Source organism: Myotis myotis, unplaced genomic scaffold, assembly GCF_014108235.1.
Source record: "Myotis myotis isolate mMyoMyo1 unplaced genomic scaffold, mMyoMyo1.p scaffold_m19_p_9, whole genome shotgun sequence".
Classification (NCBI taxonomy): Eukaryota; Metazoa; Chordata; class Mammalia; order Chiroptera; family Vespertilionidae; genus Myotis; species Myotis myotis.
Window position 1 is genome coordinate 81,417,050 of NW_023416401.1, and position 27,046 is coordinate 81,444,095.

The 27,046-nt window shown below is 40.9% G+C and overlaps 2 protein-coding genes across 7 annotated transcripts in view; one reads left to right on the top strand and one right to left on the bottom strand.

Moving 5' to 3' along the window:
* Positions 1–1,028: 1,028 nt before the first annotated feature.
* On the top strand, positions 1,029–20,262 carry GINS1 (GINS complex subunit 1). 4 transcript variants are annotated; one of them, XM_036321158.1, is made up of 7 exons: positions 1,029–1,161; positions 2,870–2,934; positions 8,775–8,873; positions 9,672–9,762; positions 14,709–14,825; positions 17,358–17,432; positions 19,988–20,262. In XM_036321158.1, exons 1-7 carry the CDS (start codon positions 1,087–1,089, stop codon positions 20,054–20,056), a joined length of 591 nt encoding a protein of 196 aa, XP_036177051.1. In that variant the 5' UTR covers positions 1,029–1,086; the 3' UTR covers positions 20,057–20,262. The 4 variants fall into 4 exon arrangements, with proteins under 4 accessions (XP_036177051.1, XP_036177052.1, XP_036177053.1 ...); XM_036321160.1 differs by having other exon boundaries at positions 1,039–1,161; positions 17,345–17,432; XM_036321159.1 differs by lacking the exon at positions 17,358–17,432 and having other exon boundaries at positions 1,036–1,161.
* Positions 20,263–25,022: 4,760 nt separating this feature from the next.
* Positions 25,023–27,046, bottom strand: part of NINL (ninein like) — a 107,554-nt gene continuing 105,530 nt past the window's right edge. For 2 of the 3 annotated variants that reach the window (XM_036322942.1, XM_036322943.1), the window contains one exon: positions 25,737–25,928. In XM_036322942.1, the coding sequence (XP_036178835.1) occupies positions 25,737–25,928 (192 nt within the window). Of the gene's footprint in view, positions 25,929–27,046 lie in introns of all 3 variants that reach the window. The other variant, XM_036322941.1, reaches the window with a different exon arrangement.

A 27,046-nucleotide genomic window follows, 5' to 3' on the forward strand; every position in this document is an offset into this window, starting at 1 on the left:
TCATCGCCTCTACCACATAGGGGATGCCCAATAAAAGCTGGTTTTCCTTTTCTATGAAACAAAACACCCCCACTGCAAAACTAAACAAAGGAAATGCTGTGTCATAAGATTAATGCTGCCCTAACTGGTTTGGCTCAGTGGATAGAGTGTCAGCCTGCAGACTGAAAGGTCCCAGGTTCGATTCTGGTCAAGGGCATGTACCTTGGTTGCGGGCACATCCCCAATAGGGGGTGTGCAGAAGGCAACTGATGGATTTTTCTGTCTATCCCTCTTCCTTCCTCCCTGTAAAAAAAAAAAAAATCAATAAAATATATTTTAAATAAATAAAATAAAAACCAATATAAAAAAAGGTTAATGCACACCAAGTTTCTGAGCCTTTTTAAGAAATTAAATATATATATATATATATGTGTGTGTGTGTATATATATATATATATATATATATATATATATTATTGCTTTCAGAGAAGGGAAAGAGGAGAGAAACATCAATGATAGAGGGTCATTGATCAGCTGCTTCTTGCACGCCCCCTAGTGGGGATCCAGCTCCAAACCCAGGCTTGTGCCCTGACTGGGAAACCTGGATCTTAGATCCACGCTCAACCACTGAGCCAGGCAGGGCTGAGCCTTCCTTAACCTCAAAGTGCGCACCTCTTTGAACCTAAATGAAAATGAATGAATCAAATGGGGAAAGGAAGTGGACCAACATGCGTTTATGTGAAGCTGTGCTGCGCTCCAAGTTTCTTGCTTAACCGCCTGGGAATTCGAAAAGAAATCTGCTCAGTTTACAGGCGCCAACAAAGGCCCGCCCGCTGTCCCCTATTTGCCAGGGAAGCACTGTTCGTAGTGCGGCTGCGCGGTGGAGGTTAATGTCCCTTTACCGCCGCCGTCGGCCAGGAGGCTCATCGGCGTGCTCCTATTGGCTGGGCGCGTTTGGCGCCAAAGCGCAGATCCGCGGCGCAGGCTACGATCAGGAGCGGTGGGGCCCGGAACTGCGGGATCTGAGAATTGCGGCAGGGAGCTGAGGAGGACAGTTTGGCGTGAAGCGGGCAGTTGACGAGGCCACGGGCCTGGGGCGACTGCGCCATGTTCTGCGACAGGGCCATTGAGCTGGTCCGCGAGCTGCACCGGGCGCCCGAAGGGCAGCTGTTGGCCTTCAATGTGAGGGGGACCGGGTGGACGGGATGGGCGTGTTGGTGTTCTTCGCTTAACCAAACGTTTATTGCTTGCCTGGTCATCTAGCATTTGCTGTGCACGCCCGGCAAAAGCTAGGCGTCGGCCCTAGCCGGTGTTGCTCAGTGGCTAGAGCGTCGGCCTGCGAACTGAAGGCTCCCGGGTTCCATTCTGGTCAAGGGCACGTACCTGGTGGCAGGCTGGATCCCCAGCCCCAGGGCAGGGTGCGTGCAGGAGGCAGCCAATCAGTGTGTCTCTCTCACATCTATGTTTCTCTCTGTCTCTCCCCCTCTCTTAAAAAAATCCATGGAAAAATATCCTCGGGTGAGGATTAAAAATACTTTTAAATTTTTTTTAAAAAAAGCTAAGCCTCTGGAGCCAGGCTGGGATTCTGGCCCTGTCGGGTGACTTGGGGTCAGTTGCTCAAGCTTTCTGTGTGCCCAGTTTCCTCTTCTGGGAGAACGGGGATGATGATGAAAATAGTGCCGGGTTCTTGGTGTAGGGAGGGCTCAGCCAGATGGTATACTTAGGGTCCCTGAACAGTACTCGGCACAGCAGTTAACTAAGTCTTTCTGCTGCTGCCGCTGCTAATAACTGTTAGGTTTTTTCCTGTTTTTTTATTGCTGCTACCCCAGTCAGGGTGTGAAACACTTGATCTACGTGATCTCTTGTTCTCTTTATAATCGTGTGATGTTTAAACTGTTGTTTTCCATTCTTTCTGTCTCTATTCTCGATATTTCAGATAAGTGGACTCACAATATTTATCCTTTATGTCTGGCTTGTTTCACTTAGCGTGATGTTTTCAAGGTTGATCCATGTTGATGCATATACTGCATTGCTTTTTTTGTTTTGTCTTGTTGTTTTTTTTCATTCTATTATGCTTTTTGTTGTCCCCCATTCTCACCCTTTTTATCCACCTCCACCCAACCCTGCCCAGCCTCTCTCTGATCATCATCACACTGTTGTCTGTGTCCACGGGCTAACTGCATTGCTTTTTATGGCCAAATAATATTCCATCAAAGGGATATATACCATATTTGGTTTATCAGTTCATCAGGGAATACATTCAACTTTTTGGCTATAATGAATAATACTGTTTTAAGCATTTGTGTACATGTTTTTGTAAGATTATGTTTTTAATTCTCTTGAGTATATGCCTAGGAGTGGAATTGCTGGCTAATATGGTAATATGTTTATCTTTTTTGAGGAGCCATTAGATTTTTTTCCAGTGCTGTACCATTTTACATTCCTTTCTTTTTTTTTTTTTTTTTAATATATTTTATTGGTTTTTTACAGAGAGGAAGGGAGAGAGATAGAGAGTTAGAAACATCGATGAGAGAGAAACATCGATCAGCTGCCTCCTGCACACCTCCTCCTGGGGATGTGCCCGCAACCCAGGTACATGCCCTTGGCCGGAATCGAACCTGGGACCTTTCAGTCCGCAGTCCGACGCTCTACCCACTGAGCCAAACCGGTTTCGGCCCATTTTACATTCCTATCTGCAATGTAAGAGGGTTCTAATTTCTCCCCATCCTCGCCAACACTTATTATTATAGCCATCATAGTAGGTATGAAAGGACTATTGCTTGTTGATATGATATGTAAATCAAATATAAACATAGTATAGATAGAATATTGCTGCAGACTTGGTGGGGGAATTAATGAATATGGATCAATATCATTTTGTATATTCTAGGAGGATGGACTCAGGCAAGTTCTGGAGGAGATGAAAGCTTTATATGAACAAAACCAGTCTGATGTGTAAGTTTTGATAAAATTCATATTTTAAAACAATTGAAGAAATGTAATATGGAAAGATAATCTTACATCAGTTTTTAGATGTGACTTTTTTAAAAATTCTGAGTGTGATTATACTCTAGGTATCTTATATAATAAAAGGGTAATATGCAAATTGGCCCTAATGGCAGAACGACCAGAACAACCGCTTGACCAGTCACTATGAGGCACACTGACCACCTCTTGGTCCCTTTCCCGGGCTGGCAGGCTCCCATCGCCCAATGACGAACAGGGAACTGGGGGCAGGGCCAGCAGCCAGCAGCTGGGGAAGATGGCCCTGATCACAGGCCAGGCCTAGGGATCATACCCGTGCACGAATTTTGTGCGCCGGGGCCTCTAGTACTGTATAAAAGGGATTTGTGTTGATCATGGCTATCTCTACAGGGATTCAGGTAGTGCTTGGCATATGGTACATGCTCAATAAATATTTGTTATTTGACTGATATGACTTAAAAGATATTAGGGTAAACCTAAAAGAGTTGAGAGTTGAGCATATAAAAACCCCAACAGACTGAAATATATGGTTTCCACTGCTTGCTTTCACTTATAGAATGAGAGAATGGGTATTTTGTAAACTTAGCAGGAACAGTAGTGATTCCAGTAGCTTGAGTGAAGGTCATTGATAACTAGGGCTACAAAATGCTACAGATTGGACGTGAGGGCTCTAGATCAGGGGTGGGCAAACTTTTTGACTCGAGGGCCACAATGGGTTCTTACACTGGATCGGAGGGCCGGAACAAAAGCATGAATGGAGTGTTTGTGTGAACTAATATAAATTCAAAGTAAACATCATTACATAAAAGGATACGGTCTTTTTTTTTTTTTAGTTTTATTCATTTCAAACTGGCCGGATCCGGCCCGCGGGCCATAGTTTGCCCACGGCTGCTCTAGATTTATAGACTAGTTAGAGCTAAGCATTTGGGCTGTATAACAAACTTCAGAGGTCCCTGTGATTTGGTGAAGAGTAAGACACAAAAGAGTCTTAAAGACACCAAATTCTAATCAGAAGTGAGGTATTCAGATCTCAACCTAGAGCGGCAGTTCTCAACCTGTGGGTCGCGACCCCTTTGGCGGTCGAACGACCCTTTCACAGGGGTCGCCTAAGACCATCCTGCATATCAGATATTTACATTACGATTCATAACAGTAGCAACATTACAGTTATGAAGTAGCAACGAAAATAATTTTATGGTTGGGTCACAACATGAGGAACTGTATTTAAAGGGCCAGAAGGTTGAGAACCACTGACCTGGAGAGAAGTTATATGTGACATGGTTTCATCTTTGGCCTTGTTAAGTACAATGTTTTTATCAGTTACTTGGATATTCAAATCAGTAGCATGGTGGAGTTTATAGAACAACAGGAATACTTTCAACAGCATTGTTTAAGGATGGATACAGAAAAGTCTTTATGGAATGTGGGACTGAACCGAAACAGATTTGCAGTAAATCTAAAGTCCTAAAGGGAAGTTCCTGAGACATTCATTCATTCACTCAACAAGTATGTATTGAACAATTATGCGCTGATAAATGGCTCTGATTGTAAACACAATAGTCAAGATTTCTGTCACTGTGGCCCTCACAGTCTAATGCAGAAGACCGATAGACCAAACTGGGATACATGCTATGAAAGAACACAACAGAGTGCTAGGAGAGAGAACACTGAAGTGAAGATATAATCAGATCAAGGAATCTGAGAATTTCTTTCCAAAGAAGAGACATTTCAGCTGAGGCCTGAAGGAGAAGCAGGTTTTCAGCTAGGTAGTAATTGTGGCAGAGAGCATTCCAGGTAGAGGGAACAGCATATGCAAAGTCCCAGAGTCATGAAAGAGGGTGGGATGCTCAGGAAACTGCCAAAGAAGGCCAGTGTGGCTTAAGCTTACAAGCAAGCAAAGCATGACACCGCGTAAGATTTTTAAATGTGTGGGGCAGGTGGTAGCATGTTTGTGCTTTGAAAGATCACACTGACTGCTGTGTGGACAGTGGAAGGAGAAGCTGCGAGGGGAGGCATGCTGGTCATCTTGGTGACAGGAGAGGTGACTTGGAGTAGATAAAAAATGAACAGGTTAAAAACATGTTTGGATGTGGCCTAATAGACCTTAGTCCAGTAAGGGAATGATTTTCCTGTATTTGTACCATTTGCAAATTCATAATCCCAAAATTCTATTCCTTATCCTCCTAGTTTCATTTTCAGGGGACAATCACTATTACCAGTTTCTGGTTAAACTTATTTGTCACAGGAAATCTATTTTAAATTACTCGTGTGAATGTAAATTTTTTAGCAAATCCTTCTGTACTTAACAAAGTCCTCTGAAGTTAAGTGAGATGTATTTTATTTGTACTATTACTTTGTAATCCAGAGCACATTGTCAACAGTATGGCGAATAATCTGACTTAGAAGTGTGTACAACAGATCTAGAAGACATGATGGGTGGCACATGTATTTTGGCTCCGTTTGCAGGGCCTGCAGCATACACTGCATGAAGGTGCTGGGAGCCGGTCCATCCTTGCTGTTTCAAGGGACCTGGCATATATGGCATACTGTTCTTAATATGTTTGCTCACCTTCTTGGCACTATGTGTTTTAACCAAGGTCTCTGAGAAAGGTTGTTTCCCCAGGTAGGGATTTTCCCCTGAAGTTAGGGAGGGAATAAAACCTCTTAACTAAGTGCCAGGCGGGTAATTAATCACTTTAACTATGAACAATCATGCTTAAGCTACATAATCTTCACTCCCTGGAATGGAGATAAGAAACGCCCTAACCTTTGGAATAGAGATTGATAGGATTGGAGTCAACTGGTATAAATACAGATGTAACAAGACAAGAGAGACGGAACCTAGGCACAGAACCTACACAGAACGTTCTCTAGAGACAGAAGAACTTCGCTGGAGAGAACATGGCAAAAGATCCTGGGCAGAAACTGGCCTCAGAACCTAGAGACAGAAACTAGCGAGAGAACATGGCAAAAGATCCTGGACTGAACCTGACTACAGAAATTGGCAAGAGAACCTGACTAGAACCTGGTGACTGAACCTGGCTGGAGAACCTGGACAGAACCTGGCTGGAGAACCTAGCGAGGGAACTTGGCTACAGAACCTGGCTGGAGAACCTGGAGAACCTGGCTGGAGATCCTAAGCAGAACTTCGCTGGAGATCCAGACCAGAACTTGGCTGGAGATCCTGGCTAGAGATCCTGGCTAGGCTGCTGATCAACTGAACGCTGTCTCTGTGTCATTCCTTCTTCGCCGACTCCATCCACACCTTTGGGGACCCCTGGACCCGCTGGGGTTGGACCCCGGCATCTGGCGCCCGAACAGGGACCCCTAGGTAAGCGCCCCACACTCGGGACGGATAGGACTCCACCATAGGAAGAGGGTGGATAGTCTTCGCCGACTCCGTCCACACCTTTGGGAATCCCTGCAACAGGATTCCCCTAGATGTAAGAAGACAGAACCAGGAGGCACAGAACCTACACAGAACGTTCTCTAGAGACAGAAGAACTTCGCTGGAGAGAACATGGCAAAAGATCCTGGACAGAAACTGGCCACAGAACCTAGCGAGAGAACATGGCAAAAGATCCTGGACTGAACCTGACTACAGAAATTGGCAAGAGAACCTGACTAGAACCTGGTGACTGAACCTGGCTGGAGAACCTGGACAGAACCTGGCTGGAGAACCTAGTGAGGGAACTTGGCTACAGAACCTGGCTGGAGAACCTGGAGAACCTGGCTGGAGATCCTAAGCAGAACTTCGCTGGAGATCCAGACCAGAACTTGGCTGGAGATCCTGGCTAGAGATCCTGGCTAGGCTGCTGATCAACTGAACGCTGTCTCTGTGTCATTCCTTCTTCGCCGACTCCATCCACACCTTTGGGGACCCCTGGACCCGCTGGGGTTGGACCCCGGCATCTGGCGCCCGAACAGGGACCCCTAGGTAAGCGCCCCACACTCGGGATGGATAGGACTCCACCATAGGAAGAGGGTGGATAGTCTTCGCCGACTCCGTCCACACCTTTGGGAATCCCTGCAACAGGATTCCCCTAGATGTAAGAAGACAGAACCAGGAGGCACAGAACCTACACAGAACGTTCTCTAGAGACAGAAGAACTTCGCTGGAGAGAACATGGCAAAAGATCCTGGACAGAAACTGGCCTCAGAACCTAGAGACAGAACCTAGTGAGAGAATATGGCAAAAGATCCTGGACTGAACCTGACTACAGAAATTGGCAAGAGAACCTGACTAGAACCTGGTATCTGAACCTGGCTGGAGAACCTGGACAGAACCTGGCTGGAGAACCTAGCGAGGGAACATGGCTACAGAACCTGGCTGGAGAACCGGGAGAACCTAGCAAGAGAACATGGACACAGAACCTAGCTGGAGATCCTAAGCAGAACCTCTCTGGAGATCCAGACCAGAACTTGGCTGGAGATCCTGGCTGGAGATCCTGGCTAGGCTGCTGATCAACTGAACGCTGTCTCCGTGTCATTCCTTCTTCGCCGACTCCGTCCACACCTTTGGGGACCCCTGGACCCGCTGGGGTTGGACCCCGGCATGAAGGAGTTGTTTTTTATATTTATCTGGTTCCTTTTAAAACTCTAAATTTGGTTCTTATTCTTTCTGTACATCTGGTCTTGTTTTGTTTTTGTTTTTCCAATTTTTAAAATATACATAACAAAATTTGCCATATTAACCATTTTTAAATATACAGTTCAGTAGTGTTAAATGCATTGATAATGTGCAACTATCACCACCATCCATCTTCTTAACTCCTCATCTTGTAATAATGAAATTCTGTACCCATAAACAATTGTACATTTGATTTTAAAATGTCATACTTGTCCAGTATCTAAGGAGAGGAGTGAAGGACCATGTTGACTCCCATTTTTAGTCACTTAATTATAATGGGCAGTAATACATATAAAAAATATAAGACCATAATGTTATGAACCATGACATTGTTTTGTCTCTTATCCTAGCATGATAAAGGGATTCCAGTGTTTATCTTTTGGAAATAACGGAGATTAATCAGTGTACAAAAGTGCAAAGTATTAAATCGTTAAATGAAATGCTGATAGCCTGATCTTAGGCAAATTATTTGGCTTTAGGCTTTTTTATCTTTTAACATATTAATAAAAGCTCTGAAATAGAGGTAGGTACTGCTTAGGTTAACTGCTAATAAAAGAAAACCAAAAAAACAGGTACACCTCTATGTTCATAGCAGCACAATTTACAATAGCTAAGATTTGGAAACAGCCTAAGTGCCCATCAGCAGATAAGTAGATTAAAAAACTGTGGTACATCTACACAATGGAATACTACGCTGCTATAAAAAAGAAAGAACTTTTACCATTTGCAACAGCATGGGTGGACCTGGAGAGCATTGTGCTAATCGAAATAAGCCAGTCAGAAAAAGATAAATGTCACATGATCTTACTTGTTTGTAGAATATAATGAACAATATAAACTAGTGAACAAAAATAGATCCAGAGACATAGAAACATTGAACAGACTGTCAAACCTCAGAGGGAAGGCAGGGGAGGGGGGGGTGAGAGATCAACCAGAGGACTTGTATCCATGCATATGAGCATGATCAACGGACAATAGGGGTGTGGGGGGCATGTGCTGGCGGACAGGAGCAGGTGGGGAGAGGTCAATGGGGGAAAAAGAAGACATATGTAAAACTTTCAACAATAAAGAATTAGAAAAAATGAAAAATAAACATATAAGTCAGTTTTTAGTTGACTTTAAAAATTTTATTTATACTGAAATAGACATATTTGTTCTTTTCCTATTCAAATTTTACTAGGAATGAAGCGAAGTCAGGTGGACGAAGTGATTTGATACCAACCATCAAATTTCGACACTGTTCTTTGCTAAGAAATCGACGCTGCACTGTAGCATACTTGTAAGCCTCTCAGATTTTGCTTGGGGTGTTAGGGAATAATGGAGGATTTTCCATGTGGTTTTCTTTTAACCATTTCAAATGGAAAACAGAAATTCTTAAATTTGTCTCTCTATAAACATTCTAAATTCTTTTTTCCATTTAAAAAATTTTATTATGAAAAATTACAATATTCATAAAACTAGGGAGAATAATGTTATGAACCCCCATGGACCCATCATACATGTGTAACAATTTTTAACATTTTGCCATAAATGTTTTTTGTTTTTGTTTTTTTGTTTAATATTTTTATTGATTTCAGAGAGGAAGGGAGAGGGAGAGAGAGACAGAAACATCAATGATGAGAGAGAATCATTGATCATCTGCCTTCTGCACACTCCACACTGGGGATCACCCACCCCACCCTGGAGATCGAGCCAGCAACCCAGGCATGTGCCCTGACCAGGAATCGAACTGTGACCTTCTGGTTCATAGGTTGACGCTCAACCACTGAGTCATTCCGGCTGGGCTGCCATAAATGTCTTATATTGTTTTATTTATGCTACACTATTGTAGAGCATCATGACATTTTTACCACTGAATACTTTAGTATGCATCTCTAATCAATGAGATTTCTATCTAATCAACATTCATATTTTCTGCCTTGTCCCCAAGATGACTTCTCACAGTTTGTCGCAGGAGCCAAATAAAGTCCACATACTAGTAGTCCATTTAGATTAATGTGAGTCTCTCGTCTTTCCTGATCAAAACAGCTTCTGATATCCCTTTTGTTAAGCATCTAATACCTTCTTAATCTCCTAGGTATGACCGATTGCTTCGGATTAGAGCACTCAGGTGGGAATATGGAAGTGTTCTGCCAAATGTTTTACGATTTCACATGTCTGCTGAAGAAGTAAGTTAGCACTGTTATTCAAATTTATGAATTTGGAAAATGCTGAGGTTCTGGCATTGTTCTGTAATATATTTATTAGTATTTATCTTTTTGTTTTTTGTTTGTTTTAACATTTTTATTATGTAATAAGTAGTCTAGATTTGGAAAAATCAGTATCAAAAATATAAAAAACATTTTATAATATTAGTATATAAACATAAGTTATTCGTGTCTAAAGACAAAAATGATTCTTAGTTGTACAAATAATCAGAAATAACATTTAATCATAGCAGTAACAGTGGAAATTTTAACTTTTTCAGAAGTAAAAAATTTTAGTAAGAATAAAAAAATCAGCACAAAACTGCAAAGATTTGGGAGCTTCTCTATGAGATAAGAGTGTTCTGTTTTCCGAAAAAGCTACCAAATAAGAAGATACAATTTTTTTTCTTTTTTTAAAAAGTAGACTGAATAGGCAAAGATCATTTCTCCCTGAATTGTTTGTTTTTTCTGTTTATTATTCATAAGGTTCTTAGTTTCATAATTCTAGTATAACTTTTTATATAAGTTTAAACACACACAAATGTATATAAATGAGATGAAAATTTTAAAGCTTAGATTTCAGCCTTTAGATATATTAACTGTCATTAATTTATATAAAACTATGAATGTACTACATCACATTTATCTTCATAATTACAGCTTTACAAAGACCAAATATGTGTTGCTTATTTTGCATTGCCTTTGTAATTTCTATCTTTAAACTTTCAATCTCTTAGAACGTGTCCAGATAACCAAAGATTTCAGATAACCAAAGTTTATCTATAAATTAATTTAATATTAGTCCCTAAGGATGTTGGAAATTATATTTATTTATTTTTATTTATATATGTATATATATATTGATTTTATAGAGGAAGGAAGAGGGAGAGACAGATAGAAGCATCAGTGATGAGAGAATCATTGATCGGATGCTTCCTACAGCCCCCCTACTGGGGATTGAACCCGCAGCCTGGGCAAATGCCCTGACTGGGAATCAAACGGTGATCTCCTGATTCATAGGAGGATGCTCAACCACAGCCTCATCAGCCAGGCTTATTTACTTTTAATTAATTAATTAATTAATTAATTTATAATTCTTTTTTGTTGAAAGTATTACATATGTCCCCTTTTTTTCCCCATTGACCCCCTTCAGCCCACCCCCCACCCCCACCCCAGGCCTTCAGGCCCCTATTGTCTGTTCAGGGGTTCTGCATATATCCATACAAGGTCTTTGGTTGATGACCTCCCACCCACCCACCCTCCCCTGCCTTCCCTCTGAGATTCTGCACTGTGTTCCATGCTTCCATGTCTCTGGATCCACTCTGTTCATCACTTTATTTTGTTACTTAGATTTCACATATGAGTAAGATCATGTAATACTTGTCTTTTGCTGACTGAACTATTTCTTTTTTTTTTTTTTAATTAAATCTTTATTGTTCAGATTATTACATTTGTTCCTCTTTTTTTCCCCCCATAACTCCCCTCCTCCCAGTTCCCGCCCCACCCTCCGCCCTCACTCCCCACCCACTGTCCTCATCTATAGGTGCACAATTTTTGTCCAGTCTCTTCCCGCATCTCCCACACCCCTTTCCCCCCCAGGAATAGTCAGTCCATTCCCTTTCTATGTCCCTGATTCTATTATAATCAACAGTTCATTCTGTTCATCAGATTATTTATTCACTTGATTCTTAGATTCACTTGTTGATAGATGCATATTTGTTGTTCATAATTTGTATCTTTACCTTTTTCTTCCTCTTCCTCTTCTTAAAGGATACCTTTCAGCATTTCATATAATCCTGGTTTGGTGGTGATGAACTCCTTTAGCTTTTCCTTATCTGTGAAGCTCTTTATCTGACCTTCAATTCTGAATGATAGCTTTGCTGGATAAAGTAATCTTGGTTGTAGGTTCTTGGTATTCATCACTTTGAATATTTCTTGCCACTCCCTTCTGGCCTGCAAAGTTTCTGTTGAGAAATCAGCTGACAGTCGTATGGGTATTCCCTTGTAGGTAACTGAGTTTCTTTCTCTTGCTGCTTTTAAGATTCTCTCTTTGTCTTTTGCTCTTGGCATTTTAATGATGATGTGTCTTGGTGTGGTCCTCTTTGGATTCCTTTTGTTTGGGGTTCTCCGCGCTTCTTGGACCTGTAAGTCCATTTCTTGCACCAGGTGGGGGAAGTTTTCTGTCATTATTTCTTCAAATAGGTTTTCAATATCTTGCTCTCTCTCATCTTCTGGCACCCCTATAATTCTGATGTTGGTACGCTTGAAGCTGTCCCAGAGGCTCCTTACACTATCCTCGCATTTTTGGATTCTTTTTTCATTTTGCTTTTCCGGTTGGGTGTTTTTTGCTTCCTCGCATTTCAAATCATTGACTTGATTCTTGCGCTCCTCTGGTCTGCTGTCGGGAGTCTGTATAATATTCGTTATTTCAGTCCGTGTATGCTTAATTTCTAGTTGGTTCCCCAATATAAGATCGAGGGTCTCATTAGTTTTCTGGTAGATCTCATTAAGTTTATCGGCGGCTTCTAAACAGTTCTTGAGAGACCTTAAAAGTGTGGTTCTGAACTCTATATCTTCCATTGACAATTTTGTCCTGTTTTTTTGTCTCCGAATTTTGTTATACTTCCTTGGTGCACCCCCTAGTGGTCTTTGTTCGCAGTCTTATAGTTAAATCTTGATTGTTGTAGCTAATTCCAGGGAGGGTTTGACCTCCAGGCCAAGTGGCTATGAGAATCAGCTGTGTCAGCAGTGAGAGAACTTCTGTCCTCTAGGGAGGTGCTAATCTAGCCTTTGCCTGAGGCTATCCGACAAATGCCTGTGTGCAGGGCTTGGGCGGGGTGGGTCGAACAGGATCAACAGGGTGGGCTGGAGAGAGCAGTTATGGCGGCTCTCAGTCCTGTCCCCAGGGGCTCTGCCTCTCTGAGTCCCAGCACCCGCTGCAAAGCTCAGAGAAAGCTGCACTCGCTCTGACCGAAGCCAGACAGTCCCGCTTCTCCCGTTTGAGTCTGGGTCCCTAAAGACTCGCCCGGATCTGGAGCTCAGAGTCTGCGACTCCCTCCCGATTGAAAACGCCAACCGCGCCCTCCGCCGCCAGCCCGCTTGCGCACTCCGCACCTCAGAATTTGACTTCAGCACTGTGCCTCCTCTGAGTGTCCGTATGCGTTTCTCTTTCCTCCTAGTTGTAGGACTTCCACTCAGCCAGCGTTCCTGTGGTTCTGGGTGATGTCCCTTCCGTTTTTTGGTTTCACTTTTGAAGTAGTTGTTCAAAGCAGCAAATTCCGGCGTTAACCTATGCCGCCATCTTGGTTCTCCCCTGCTGACTGAACTATTTCACTTAGCATGATACTCTCCAGGTCCCTCCATGCTGTCTCAAAGGATAAGAGATCCTTCTTTTTTACTGCTGCATGATATTCCATGGTATAAATGTACCACAGCTTTTTTATCCACTCATCTACTGATGGGCACTTGGGCTGTTCCAGATCTTAGCTATTGTAAATTGTGCTGCTATGAACATAGGGGTGCATACATTCTTTCTGATTGGTGCTTCGGGTTTCTTAGGATATATTCCTAGAAGTGGGATCACTGGGTCAAATGGCAGTTCCATACTTAATTTTTTGAGGAAACTCCATACTGTTTTCCATAATGGTGCACCAGTCTGCATTCCTATAGCAGTGTAGTAGGGTTTCCTTTTCTCCACATCCTCCCAGCACTTGTCATTTGTTGATTTGTTGATGGTAGCCATTCTGACAGCTGTGAGGTGATATACCTCATTGTTGTTTTAATTTGTATCTCTCTGATGATCAGTGACTTTGAGCATTTTTTCATATGTCTCTTGGCCATCTGTGTGTCCTCTTTGGAGAAGTGTCTATTTAGGTCCTTTACCCATTTTTTAAGTGTATCATTTGTCTTCCTTTTAAGTTGTATGAGTTCCTTATATTTGGGATATTAACCCTTTATCAGATGTGTCATTGTCAAATATGTTCTCCCATACAGTGGGCTCTCTTTTCGTTGTGTTGATGGTTTCTTTTGCTGTACAGAAGCTTTTTATTTTGATGTAGTCCCATTTGTTTATTTCCTCTTCAGTTTCCTTTGCCTTAGGAGATGTATCTGTAAACATTGCTACGAGAGATGTCTGAGATTTTGCTGCCTATGGTTTCTTCTGGGATTTTTATGGTTTCCCAACTTAAGTATTTTATCCATTTTGAGTTTATTCTTGTGTATGGTGTAAGTTGGTGGTCTAGTTTCATTTTTTTTGCATGTATCTGTCCAATTTCCCATCACTATTTATTGAAGAGACTGCCTTGACTCCATTGTATGCTCTTGCCTCCTTTGTCAAATATTAGTTGATCGTAAAAAATATATACATTAATTGAGTGTAATGGCTTGGGTTGATTTCTGGGTTCTCTGTTCTGTTCCATTGATCTATATGCCTGTTCTTGTGCTAGTACCAGGCAGTTTTGATTACGATGGCTTTGTAGTATAACTTGAGGTCTGGTATTGTGATTCTTCCAACTTTGTTTTCCTTTCTCGCGATTGCTGCAGCTATTCAGGGTCTTTTTTAAAAAAATATATTTTATTGATTTTTTTACAGAGAGGAAGGGAGAGGGATAGAGAGTTAGAAACATCGATGAAAGAGAAGCATTGATCAGCTGCCTCCCGCACACCCCCCACTGGGGATGTGCCTGCAACCAAGGTACATGCCCTTGACCAGAATCGAACCTGGGACCCTTCAGTCTGCAGGCCGACGCCCTATCCACTGAGTCAAACCTGTCAGGGCTCGGGTCTTTTTTGATTCCGTATAAATTTTTGGAGTATTTGTTCTAGCTCTGTGAAATATGCCATTGGTATTTTAATTTTAAAAGATGAGTATACAATTTCTGCAAGTTTGTTTTCTTAAAACTTTGTCAAATGCATCTTTATGTTTGCAGGTTGAATGGTTCAATCATTATAAAAAGTCTCTTGCTACTTATATGAGGTCATTGGGAGGAGATGAAGGTTTAGATATTACACAGGATATGAAACCTCCCAAAAGTTTATATATTGAAGTAAGTATACTTAAAAGTGGATTTTTATTTAATGCATAGACTGTGCTGCCTTTTGTCTATGGGGTATATGAATATATATTAATTTATTTTTAAAAAGAAAGGGAAAAATAAACTGAAACCAAAAATGTTACCTATAGGTGAATGATGGGGCTAAGATAGAAAAGCTAAAATATTCTGAATAGACCTGTTTTAATAGTTTTGACTTTGGAACCATGTAAACACATATATATGTGTTTACATGGTTCCAAAGCCTAAGCGACTGTCCGACCAGTAGCTATGATGTGCAATGACCACCGGGGGCAGACACTCAAGGCAGAAGCTGCCGAGCTGTGGTGATTTGGCAGCTGCGGTTCTCAGGTGACATACCTGGAACCAGAGAGGAGGGAGCCTGATTCCAGGGTGTGTCACCCAAGGACCACCCTCTCGCAATCTGGGACCCCTCAGGGGATGTTGAAGAGCCAGTTTTGGCCGATCCCTGCAGGCCAGGCTGAAGGACCCCATGGGTGCACGAATCTGTGCACCGGGCCTCTAGTTTTATATATTATTAAATCAAAGTAGAAAACCAACCCACAAATTTTGAAAGCAAAATGAAACCAATGAACCTATGTTTTAAATTGGTGAATTAGTCAAACTGGAATTATTTTAAATTACTTTAAAACACATAAATTGATTATATGTTGGTAGTGGTTATGTTCTAAGGATGAAAAGAATTACAAACATATCAATGTATTTTTATAGTCATATTCTCAGTAATAATAATTACTGTTATTTTGAAACATCATATGAAACAACTTATATGTTGAAGAATAGAGCAAAAAAATATAGCAGTAGGAACCAAGATTTTTAAAATAAGAGAAAAGAGATTTGAATATTAAAATGAAAAAGTTAAGTGAAAATTCTGTATTCCCAAACTCAAGTTTGAAGTATCAGCATGGAGTCCAGTTAAATCATCTCCTTTTATTTATTTGTTTTTAATTGATTTCAGAGAGAGAGGAAGGGGGAGAGGGGAAAAAGAAACATTGATGTGAGAGAAATATCCATTGGTTTCCTCCTCATACGCGCACCAACCCGGGATCTAACCTATCACTTAACCAGCAATTGAACCTGCCCCTTTTGGTGTACGGAATGGCGCTCCAACTAGCCACACCTGCCAGGGCAGGGCCATCTCTTTTTCTTTTTGTTAAAGTACTTTTTAGCTCTTTCCACCGAAAAAACCAGCCCAGTAGTCATGAGCATTCAAAATGTGGAGTCTGAATGCCATTTCCCAGTAAAAAAAAAAAAAAAACAGGACTCCTTGGGGATAAAAAGGCTAATTCTTGATCTTAAATAAAAAAATGTACAAACTGAGCATGGGATGCCCTGTCTTTCTGGAAAGCACGAAAAGTGTCAAGGTCTATGTGAGTGCTCTAAAGTTTGGGAACTGACTTGAAGGAGTTCCCACTTGCCAAAGAAGGGGCACTTTAAGCATGAAAGTGCATAGTAACTGCATTGAATTGAGTACGTCTTCAGATGGTGAGACTTATTGCTGGAGTTGGCTTTACCAATACTAATCCTAGTACTTAGGAAAATAAACTCCAGTCCTGAGTTCTTTTTTTTTTTTTTTTAATATATATTTTTTTATTGGCTTCAGATAGGAAGGGAGAGGGAGAGAGAGATAGTAACACCAATGATGAGCGAGGATCATTGATTGGCTGCCTCCTGCACGCCCCTACCGGGGATGGAGCCCGCAACCCAGGCACGTGCCCTTGACTGGAATCGAACCTGGGACCCTTCAATCCACAGGCCGACGCTCTATCCACTGAGCCAAACCAGCCAGGGCCAGTCCTGAGTTCTTATAGAAGACGAGAAGATGTCCTGGTTTCCTGTGGCAACAGTTGGAACTATAGTCAGGAATGTAACCTTCTCTCTAGGAACATTTTGCTCTGCAGTTGTAGAGGGTCTATCAAAAGGCAGTCTTATACCTCCCACCTGACTAAGAACCTCTCCTGATTCTTACAACATGAGTCTGCGTCTGCTCTTCCATAGTTTACTTGTAAGTATTTTTGGGAAAGAGTCTGTCAAATGAAATTGGAAAAATCGTTTTAAAACAAGTTTTGCAGACTCACCTATGGTCTGTTTTCAGATATTGATATTTCATGGAAGGGAACCATAAAGAGGCAGGTTGGAATTGATCTAGAACATTCTCTTTTCTTTGTAAATATATATTTTAACTACTTGGTAGTTCAGGATTTGCAGAGGGAAAAGAATGCAATGATGTCTCCCCCTTAGCAGCTCCCTGGGTTTCCTTGCTGTCGGCACAACACACACATACATTTGGAGATTTAGCCATTCTTCTTCCTCTCCATCAAAACAGGACAGTTAGAACCACTAGCATTCCACAGTAGGAGTATGAGGCTCAAGTACACAGAGACTATACAAACCAACAGAAAGCCCAATACTTTTACTTTGTGAGTATTTAGATAATCCTTATTTACTTTGTGGTCATTTCATATTAAAAAATAATTTAGATAAAACATCAGTTTCTCCTTTCAGGTGCGATGTCTAAAAGACTATGGAGAATTTGAAGTTGATGATGGTACTTCAGTCCTATTAAAAAAAAATAGCCAGGTATTTCTTGTCTAAAGATACTTTAAATCTTGTAAGAGTGTTGCATGATGGGAACGTTGAAAGCAGTAAAATAAACATCACCTTGTGATAACCATTTATATCTTGGCATTATGTTTAGGGTAAGACTACTTTTTATAAATATAAAGAAAGGTTGAGGGAAATGTTGCATTTATTAAAAGGTTAATTAATTTCCTAGAATATTGCTTGTGTTTAACACTAAGTCTTTTCCAGGGAAATGATCGCAATGGGCTTTATTCTAGTTAAGGCACTATGAAAATGTTGCATTTAGCTCCTTTGAATTATATTTTAATAGGTGATAAGCACTTATTTTTAGCTTGTACTTTACATTATAAATCCTAGTTCTTTAGCAAACAAATGAGATAGATCAAAATTTTCTAAGTAATATATTAACAGAATTTAATAGGGAAAGACTAAAACTTTGAAGTTGTAACTGAAATCAAATTTTTCCTTACAAAATAATCTTAACATTATTGTTTCCTTAGAAATCTTCAAGTTCACATTAGATTAATTTCACATTAGCTAAATTTATCCTATTTTTTGTAGTCACATTAATACAGGAGGAAAAATGACTTAATGAAAACCACTCTTTCTTTATCTTCTTCTTGTTATCAGCCGGTTAGTGTCTTTGCTTATGCCTGGAGCAAAAGCATGCTTCAGGTTTTGTGAATCTTGGACTAATTCCCTTAAAAGAGGGTGACTTGATCTCTTATTTTACAAATACCCTTAGAGCCTTGAGTAGTTTCCTAAAACAAAGATTGAATATTTTAAAGACAGATTTTCAGGGTACACTAAATAAAATCTCTTTGTTAAGGCAAAATTTCCCTCCCAGTGTCCTCTTGGAAGTAGGATACTAATGAATTGAATAATACTAGTGGATTAATATTAATACTGATAAATTAATGCTTTCATAAAAATCTGTATTTCTGGAGGACCCAGTGTGAAGCTCTGGTTCACAAGAATAAAGCTTATCCTCATAAAGCTAGATATGAGAAAATGTCACTTTCCCCTAAACACTGTCCTGTGGTTGAATTTTTTTCTCAAACTTATGGCTGATCTTCCCACCAGTGTGCCCAACTGGTGGTGGCTGCTCAGTGGCAGGGAGTCCTGGGTGGGGCTGGGGCAGGTGGAAACCCAGCTGAGCCCCTCGTCCTGCTCCTGTGTTAGCTGTTTTCTGTGTGGACCATGCAGAAGCCTTCCTCTCGGTGGTGCTTGTAACTTAGTTTCTCAGTATCGCCCCTCCCTTCATTATAAAAATGGGAACAAAATTTAAAAACGTAATCTGCAATAGTTGGTATTAATGGGCTTCTAAAAATGTCTGACCACATCTAAAATCAGTTTTCTATGGAATCTGTCCATATATAAAATATTAATAGTGAGATATTTTCTTATCATACAACCATTTATGCTTATCAATATGGCAAACATTTATCTCTCTAGAAATCAGAACCCCTTCTTTTTAGAAGAAATTGGAATAACTTGTAAACAACTTCATATGTCACCCCTTTTTTTCTTTTGGGGTAGTGGTGGAGATAGGCCCCCTTTTTTATATTATTCATTCTAAAGACTTTGATCATTCAGTTAACATGTTAGGTAAAAGTCCTTGGCCTGTGTGTTTTCATGACACGTTTGGAGGCATGTATTTGGTCATGGGTCTTGCATAAGACCTTTGAGTTTGTGAGGAGGAACCTTCAGGCACACAGTGCTGCTGAAGTTACATTTTGCTTCCTTGAATAGTTTTGATAATTTCTCCTACTGCATTATTTCCTAAGGCTATTTGCTCTGTACTTTCTAATATTTTTCATTTTTACCAAAGTATGTCTTTCTTTGAGATTTCATTGCTCACATGAGCTTGCTTCCTATTCCTTCTCACTCCAAAGTTTAGGAAATGTTTACTTCTGTTTTAACCCCCCGTGTGTTGAGAGGGAATCAGACAAGAAGACTCCTTTCCACTTCAGAATGAGAATCGGTGCCCTCTCAGGACATGGAGGACGAGCGTTAGCTGGCACTGGTGTCTTCACAACACAGTGTGTGAACAACACCTACTTCATAGGTTACAAATTCTTTTAATCCTTGAAAAGGACAAAGAGAAAAGTTGTCACTTGTTATTAGAATAAATGTTCAGACTCAAATCCTAGAAAAGGTTTAATAGAAACGTTTCCTTGTTGTTCTTCCTAAGGAATTGTACAACTTGTCAACTGGTGCCTAAAAATCTCACCTACCTGGGTTTTCTGTGCATGAATTCAAAATGCAAACCCTAAGGAAAGTACCAACTAGAATTCAGAAGTCTTTACATTTAACTTAAACAAGCTATGAATTTGCTTATAAAATCAGAATTCAGTACAATTTTGCATACCATCAGTTTCAGTAGATGAAAACAGCAGATATGCTATGTTTAACTTTTAATTATATAACTGTTGGAATTTTTTTTTGAATTTGAATAATATATAATCAGTTGCCGCTTTTTAATGATGTAAAATATAATTTAAAACTCTTTTACATTCATTTCTCTTTCTTTCCCCCCCCTGTTCACTCAGCACTTTCTACCTCGATGGAAGTGTGAGCCGCTGATTAGACAAGGTGTTCTGGAGCACGTCCTGTGGTGACTTCCTTCTGTGGTACGAGGCTGTACCCAGGCACAAACCTTATACACTTCCTTCTCCCTTCCCTTATGCCCACCCATCTCTTGTTCTAAAGGTTACAGACACTCTTTAATATAACCAGGAATACTCAGCTGAGAATGGTTTGTTTTTATATTGTATAGGATTCTTTTTTGTAATCTGCATCTATAATTATAACATTCCTATAGTTACAATGTCTCTGTGTGTGGTTTTTTTCATGAAAGTAAATGTTTATTACACTCGAATCTTTTTTTTTTTTAATATATTTTTATTGATTTCAGAGAGGAAGGGAGAGAAACATTAATGATGAGAGAGAATCATTGATCGGCTGCCTCCTGCTCGCCCCACACTGGGGATCGAATCCACAACCCGGCCATGTGCCCTTGACTGGAGTCGAACCCGTGACCCTTCTGTCCACAGACCGACGCTCTAGCCACTGTGCCAAACCAGCTAGGGCTACACTTGAATCTTTTAAACAATAAGAGTTACCCTTGGCTGTTCTGGGATAAAGTAGGCCCCTGTGCATCTTGTGTTGTTTCTGACAGTGTGCATTGTGTAAGCCAGGGAGCTGAATTTCTGGAGTATGTGTTTTCAGATGATGTGGGCAAGTGGAGATGGTGGTCTGTAAGTGTTTTCAGTATATGTAACGTTTAATGACAACTGCCTGGCTATTGGGGAAGGAAGAAGTAAGGACACAATGAATTTGCCCATTTCCAGCAGTGGTGGGTGGTCTGGCTCATGCCTGCCTGTGAGCTTGTAGGGTGAGCACCAGTATCGCCACTTTGAAAAGGGAAATAGAAATTGGGGCTAGGAAAGAACCTTTGTACAGTGTTCCCCCAGATTCACATTGACAGAAAAGCCACACGAAGAGTTGGTCAGCTAAAGGGAGGGCAGTTTCTGTTGTCTGGTGAACTATGAATGGTCGGGGTTGGAGAGGCACAGAGTGGTCCTGCCTGGTGGTCGGTGGCCTTACCCCGCTAATCCCCTCCATTACCAGCCCAATAACATGAAAGAGGCTTTCAAATGTAAAAGATTCAGAAGTCTGGTACTTGGTACGTACTGTACATGCAGTTTCGTTTTTGTATAAGGGAATGTTTCTGGCCAAAATCAAGTCATAGAGAGGCTTTCCAAACTAGGATGTGGATCTGTATGTTTTCATAATAGACCTACTTAGGTCAGTAGGCTCCCCTTTGCAGATTATTTTCATTGTTGAAAATGATTTCTCCCCATTGCTTTGGTAGCCAGATCAGATTTTCAGCTAAATTTCTGCTGATAAAGAATAAGGAAAATTTTTCTAGTGAATGGGATCAGTAATGTTGACATTTTAACTGTGGGTCTGTAGTCACTTCACTCCTATATATTTACTCCCAGAGCACAGAGAACCATGTACACAAGTGAGCCTCCTGTCTTTGTGTGGTCTCTCCATGTGGTTTTTTCCAGCAAGCTGGCTGGGCTTCCTACCTGGCAGCTCAGGACTCCCACAGTGCTAAGAGAATGGAAGTGGGCATTGTTAGAGTTCTGAAAGGCTAGGCCTGGTACTGGGCTAGCACCACTTCTGCTGCATTCCACCAGTGGGTATGTGTGGTCACAGGATGCCCAAATGAGTGAAGGGACTACATGAGCCACATGAAGGTGGGAACACTGAGTAGCTACCAGCTTTGGTGTCAGTGTCCGGTGTATAAAATGAGTTATTTGTTCCTTTGCCTATTTTAAATAGAAATGTAATAGCTTTAATAATGATAGAGCCATCTGGGTATGAACCTTGGGGATAGATGTTGATCATTGTTATGTATTTTTTCCAGTGTTAAAAGAACTGTGCATTGTTGGCATAACCCCACTGGATTTATTAAAATTTTGTTTATAATTTTTGTATCTATGTTCATGAGGGATATTGGTCTGAAATGTTCTTTTCTTGTCATGTCTATGAGTAACCCTGTCATGTAATGAGCTAGGAAATATTTCTTCCTCTTCAATTTTTTTGAAGAGTTCCGTAGACTTGATATTATGTCTTCCATAAATGCTTACTAGAATTCACATTTAATACATCTGGGCCTGGAGTTTCTTTGTAGGAAGGTTAACCACAATTTCAATTTCTATAATAGATACAGGGCTATTCAGCTTATTTTTCTAATTGATCATTTCACCTGCTCCATTATGTCTAAGTTATTGAATTAGTGCTGTTTATAATATTGTCATAGATTTTTGTAATGATGTCCCTCCCATCCTGTTGGTACATTTTTTTTTCTCTTTATCATGATCATCCAGAACCAACCTTTGGCTTCATTGGCTTTTTCCGTTTTTTGTTTTGTTTTCTGTTGCAGGGACCAACAAACTTTTTCTGTATCTTAGACTTTGTAGGCCAGAGTCTCATGGTTGCTGCTGTAGCACAAAAGCAGGCAGAGACAATACATACACGAATGGGTGTAGTTGTGCCAAACTTTATAAAAACAGGCTCCAGGGCTGGGCTTGACCTATAAGCATGTAGTTTGCCAACCCCGGTTCGTCTGTTCCTTAACTTCTACTGTGATCTTCATTATTTCCTTTCTTCTGATTACTTTGGGTTTAACTTGCTCTTCTTCTTTCAGTTATTTAAGGTGGAAGTTGAAGTCATTAATTTTGAGATCTTGCTTCTTTTCTAATACAAGTATTTAGTGCTATGAATTTTCCCTTAAGTAATGCTCCACCCCACAAAGTTTAGTATGTTGCATTTTTATTTTTATTCAGTTTGAAATATTTTCTGACTTTTATTTCTTCTTTGCTTTGTGTGTTATTTATCAGTGTGTTATTCATTTCTCAAATATTTAGGGATTTTCAAGATATCGTTCTGGGCTTGATTTCTAATTTAATTTCATTGTGGTGAGAGAACATAGTTTATATGACTTGAATCCTTTTCATTTTTTGAGACTTGTTTCAAGGCCCAGAATTTGGTCTAGTTTGGTAAATGTTCCAGGTGCACTTCTGCTATTGTTGGCTATTGGGTTCTATAAACATCAGTTGGTTATTAGTGTTATTCAGGTGTATTAGATTAAATCTCCTTGTTACTCCAGTCCCAGCCAGAAGCCCAAAGTGAATGAAGACGTGTATCCTTTGAATTTGGTTTTGTTTTAATTGATTTCAGAGAGGAAGGGAGAAGGAGAAAGAGATAGAAACATCAATGATGAGAGAGAATAATTTATCAGCTGCCTCCTGCACGCCCCCTACCGAGGATCCAGCCCACAACCCGACATGTGCTCTGACCAGGAATTGAACCATGACCTCCTAATAATTATTCATGGGTCAACACTCAAAAACTGACCCACACCAGCTGGGCTAGCCTGAGTTTTGACCAATGTATACATCCATGTAACCCAAACTATATTGAGACTTGCTGGGGTGTTTTTTTTAAATATATTTTTTATTGATTTCAGAGAGAAAGAGAGGAGAGAGGGATAGAAACATCAATGATAAGAGAGAATCATTGATCGGCTGCCTCCTGCACACCCACACCGGGAATCAGATTGTGACCTCCTGGTTCATAGGTCAACACTCAACCACTAAGCCATGCCGGTCAGGCGAGACTTGATATTTTAATAACTGGTAGAACTAATTCCCACTCATTGTTTTTTTTCCCCCCCAGTATCTCAGATTATTTGTTTACCTAGTTGTACATATAAACTGTAGAACTGCCCAATTCTGGACAAAGAGTTGATTGGGCAGTTTGTATTTTTATTGGGAATATGTTACATTAATCAGTTAATGTTGTTGAGTCTTCCTATCTAAGAACTGAGCTTTCCACTTATTCCAGTCTTTGGGTCTTTCCTTTAAGGTTTTTCACGTACGTATAGTAAATATACAGATAGAAGAGGATGGGGCACAATAGCTGCAAGACAGCGGTTACTTCCAGGAAGGGAGGATGAAATATAGCAGAATGGGTTTTTTTTATTTGTTTTAAATATTTTATATGATTTCAGAGAGGAAGGAAGAGGGAGAGATAGAAACATCAATGATGAGAGAAAATCATTGATCAGCTGCCTCCTGCATGCTCCCTACTGGGGATTGAGCCTGCAACCCAGGCATTTGCCCTTGACTGGAATCAAACCTGGGACACCTTTTGTTCCCAGGCCAACGCTCTATCCACTGAGCCAAACCGGCTAGGGCTAGCAGAATGTTTTTTTTAGTGCATCTTGTTGATGGGCACAGGAATGTTTCTTATAAAAACTATTTTTCTGCTCTAGGCAGTTTTGCTCAGGATAAAGCATCAGCCAGTATTTGATTCCTGTCAAGGGCATATACCTCGGTTGCAGGCTCAATCCCTGGCCCTGGTCGGGAGTGTGTGTGGGAGGCAACCAATCGATGTGTATCTCTCACATCCATGTTTTTCTCTCTCGTTTCTCCCCCTCCCTCCCACTCTCTCTCTAAAAATCAATGGAAAAAATATTCTTGAGTGAGGATTAACAAAAAAAAAAAAAAAAACACATCTATTTTTCTGTATGTTTGAGATATTTAAAAATTTAAGCCCGGGTTTAATTGGTTGGAGCATTACACCAAAAAGGTTGTGGGTTAAACTCAAGGTCAGGTGCGTATGGGAGGCAACTGATCCTTGTTTCTCTTTCACACTGATGTTTCTCTCTCTCTCTCAAAATTAATAAATATATCCTTGGATGAAGATTTAAAAAATTGGCCCTGGCCAGTGTGATCAGTGGTTAGAGCACTGTCCCGTGCACTGAAGGGTCTCGTGTTCCATTCTGGGTCTAGGGCACGTACCTGGGTTGAGGGTTCGCTCCCTGGTGCCTATGGGAGGCAACCAATTGATGTTTCCCTCTCTTCCTCTGCTCTCCTCCCTCCCTCCCTCCTTCCTTCCTTCCTTCCCTCCCTCCCTCCCTTCTATTCTCTCTGAAAAAGCAATGGGGAAAAATATCTTTCGGCGAGAACTAACAAACAAAGAAAATTAAAAACAAACTTAGAAGTTGAATCAATTTTAATAGAAAAATTTATTGCAAATAGTGACTCTTCATATTACAGTAGTTTATTCTGATAAACCAAATGACCATAATTTGTGTATTTTGGATATAAAACTATACTTTTTTAAAACTATATAATACATTTTCCAGTGTGATGACATTTCAAGGAGGAAAAGATTGCATTCACAATAAATATCATTATCCCTGAGCACATAGACTTAAAATAAGCATTGTCCAAACACCTTTCCATTGTGCAGCGGTCCCTAAACAAGGGTTTTCCCTCCTTTGTCCCTTATCACTGGGTGACAGTCACAGAGAGTGAAGCCTTTCTGGAATGTTTGTACAGACTCACCATTAAGGATACTAATGATTTAAACCCAAAGCAGTCACAGTGGAATGGTGAAACTGTGCAAAGCTCTAATTTTGCACTTTAATCTCTGCAGCCAAAGTCAAAAGCACAACATTGAAATTGCTTTTGCTTTATCATTGTGTTTTAGTCATTCTTTGCTGAGAGCCCCCATGATCTGATTTCACCAGTGACTAAGCACAATTGGAAATTACCTTGGACTAATAAAGGTGTAGTCTTTTCCAGCATGTCTGTTTCCCCAGCATCTGGCTCATATGTCCAGGGGTGCATGGCCAATGAACCATAGAAAATTATGGCATCACAGTGGCTTAAGTTTAAAAGACGCTCTTTCAAAATGAATTTCAGAAAAACAAGCAGTCTAGACAGAGAAGGATGCTGAAGTTATTCTACAGATGAGTTTGTTGAGAGCTCTTACTTTTTCTTCCAAGATTCGGTTTTCTTTCTCAGCCCCTCGTTGCTTCTCTTCAGTGACCTGAAGTGCTTTCATCAGGTGAGCATTTTCCACATAGAGCTCCTTGAGCAGCAAATCGGATTTTGTGTTCTTCTCAAACTAGAGAGGGAAGAAAGCCATACTTTATTGTGAATCTAGTGCAGAAATGCTATACAACCCTTTTACTCTTCCATCTTTATTCAAACCATATTTTGGGATTCTTACAGATCTGATACAAACATTGGATGTCATAACAATTTTTGTTATCTTGGCATGAGACAGGAAATTGAGAATCTGAGGAACTATGTGGTAGAGAACATTTAAGTCAACTTTATCAAAGATTTTTACCATGAAATCACATGAAAGGCCAAAATCATAGGTCTCAAAAAGAACTATTCCAGGCAATGTAAAACAAGGAAACTGTCAAGAGTGCCAAAAACGTGTTGTTCATCCAAGTGTGCTCCGTAAGCCCATCCTGTCACCCAGGTCACTGAGGCACTGCACTCACCCTCACAGACCGGTGCAGTCACCACACACAACAGCCACAGGGACACGAGGCCTCTAGTCATGAATCCTTGTTCAAGATACAAAGGCATGGACGTCCTGACCTTGTGCTTCTTAAGTCAACACTGAAATCATTCATTCACAGAGCACCCCTCATTGCCAGGCACTGCCCTAGCAACAACCCTTCTCTCATGGAGCACACATTCTAGTGGACAGAGACAGATCAGAAACACATGTAGTGTGTCAGGTGGTGAGAAGTGCTAAGAGGAAACCCAGACAGCTGAGGAGGGTTCCGTTTTGGTTAGGGAGAGCAGAGTGTGTCTCTGGGTGACATTTGAACAGGTCTGAATAAGGCACAGGAGTAAGTCCCGAGGCTGGCTAGGCCTGAACATTCCAGGCAGCGGGAGGAATAAGTACGAAGAGCCAGAGGGTGCATGCTGTGGGTGACAGGATGGCCAGCAGGCCTGTGACGAGGGCATGGTGGCAGGAGGCCTAAGGAGAAGAAACCACCTACCAGGCTGCCTGTGCAGGGCACAGATCCTGCAGAACCTTTGAGGTACTGTAAAAGCTCTGCCCTTTACTCAGGGACCTGGGAAAACAAGGGTTCCCAGCAGAGGAGGGCCAGCGCCTCAGCCACATTTGGTGAGGACTGTTGCTGCTCCGGGGCTGGTAACAGATTCGAGGAGGAAATAAGACATGCCAGTCAGGACGCCAAAGATGAGGGTGAGAGCAGT

What these genes read in the sequence shown, in the direction of transcription:
- GINS1 (XM_036321158.1), top strand. Translation starts at nt 1,087, where the DNA reads ATGTTCTGCGACAGGGCCATTGAGCTGGTCCGCGAGCTGCACCGGGCG. An exon ending in CGCTGCACTGTAGCATACTT is followed by an intron (nt 8,874 to 9,671) that starts GTAAGCCTCTCA and finishes TTAATCTCCTAG; the next exon opens with GTATGACCGATTGCTTCGGA. An exon ending in CCAAAAGTTTATATATTGAA is followed by an intron (nt 14,826 to 17,357) that starts GTAAGTATACTT and finishes TTCTCCTTTCAG; the next exon opens with GTGCGATGTCTAAAAGACTA.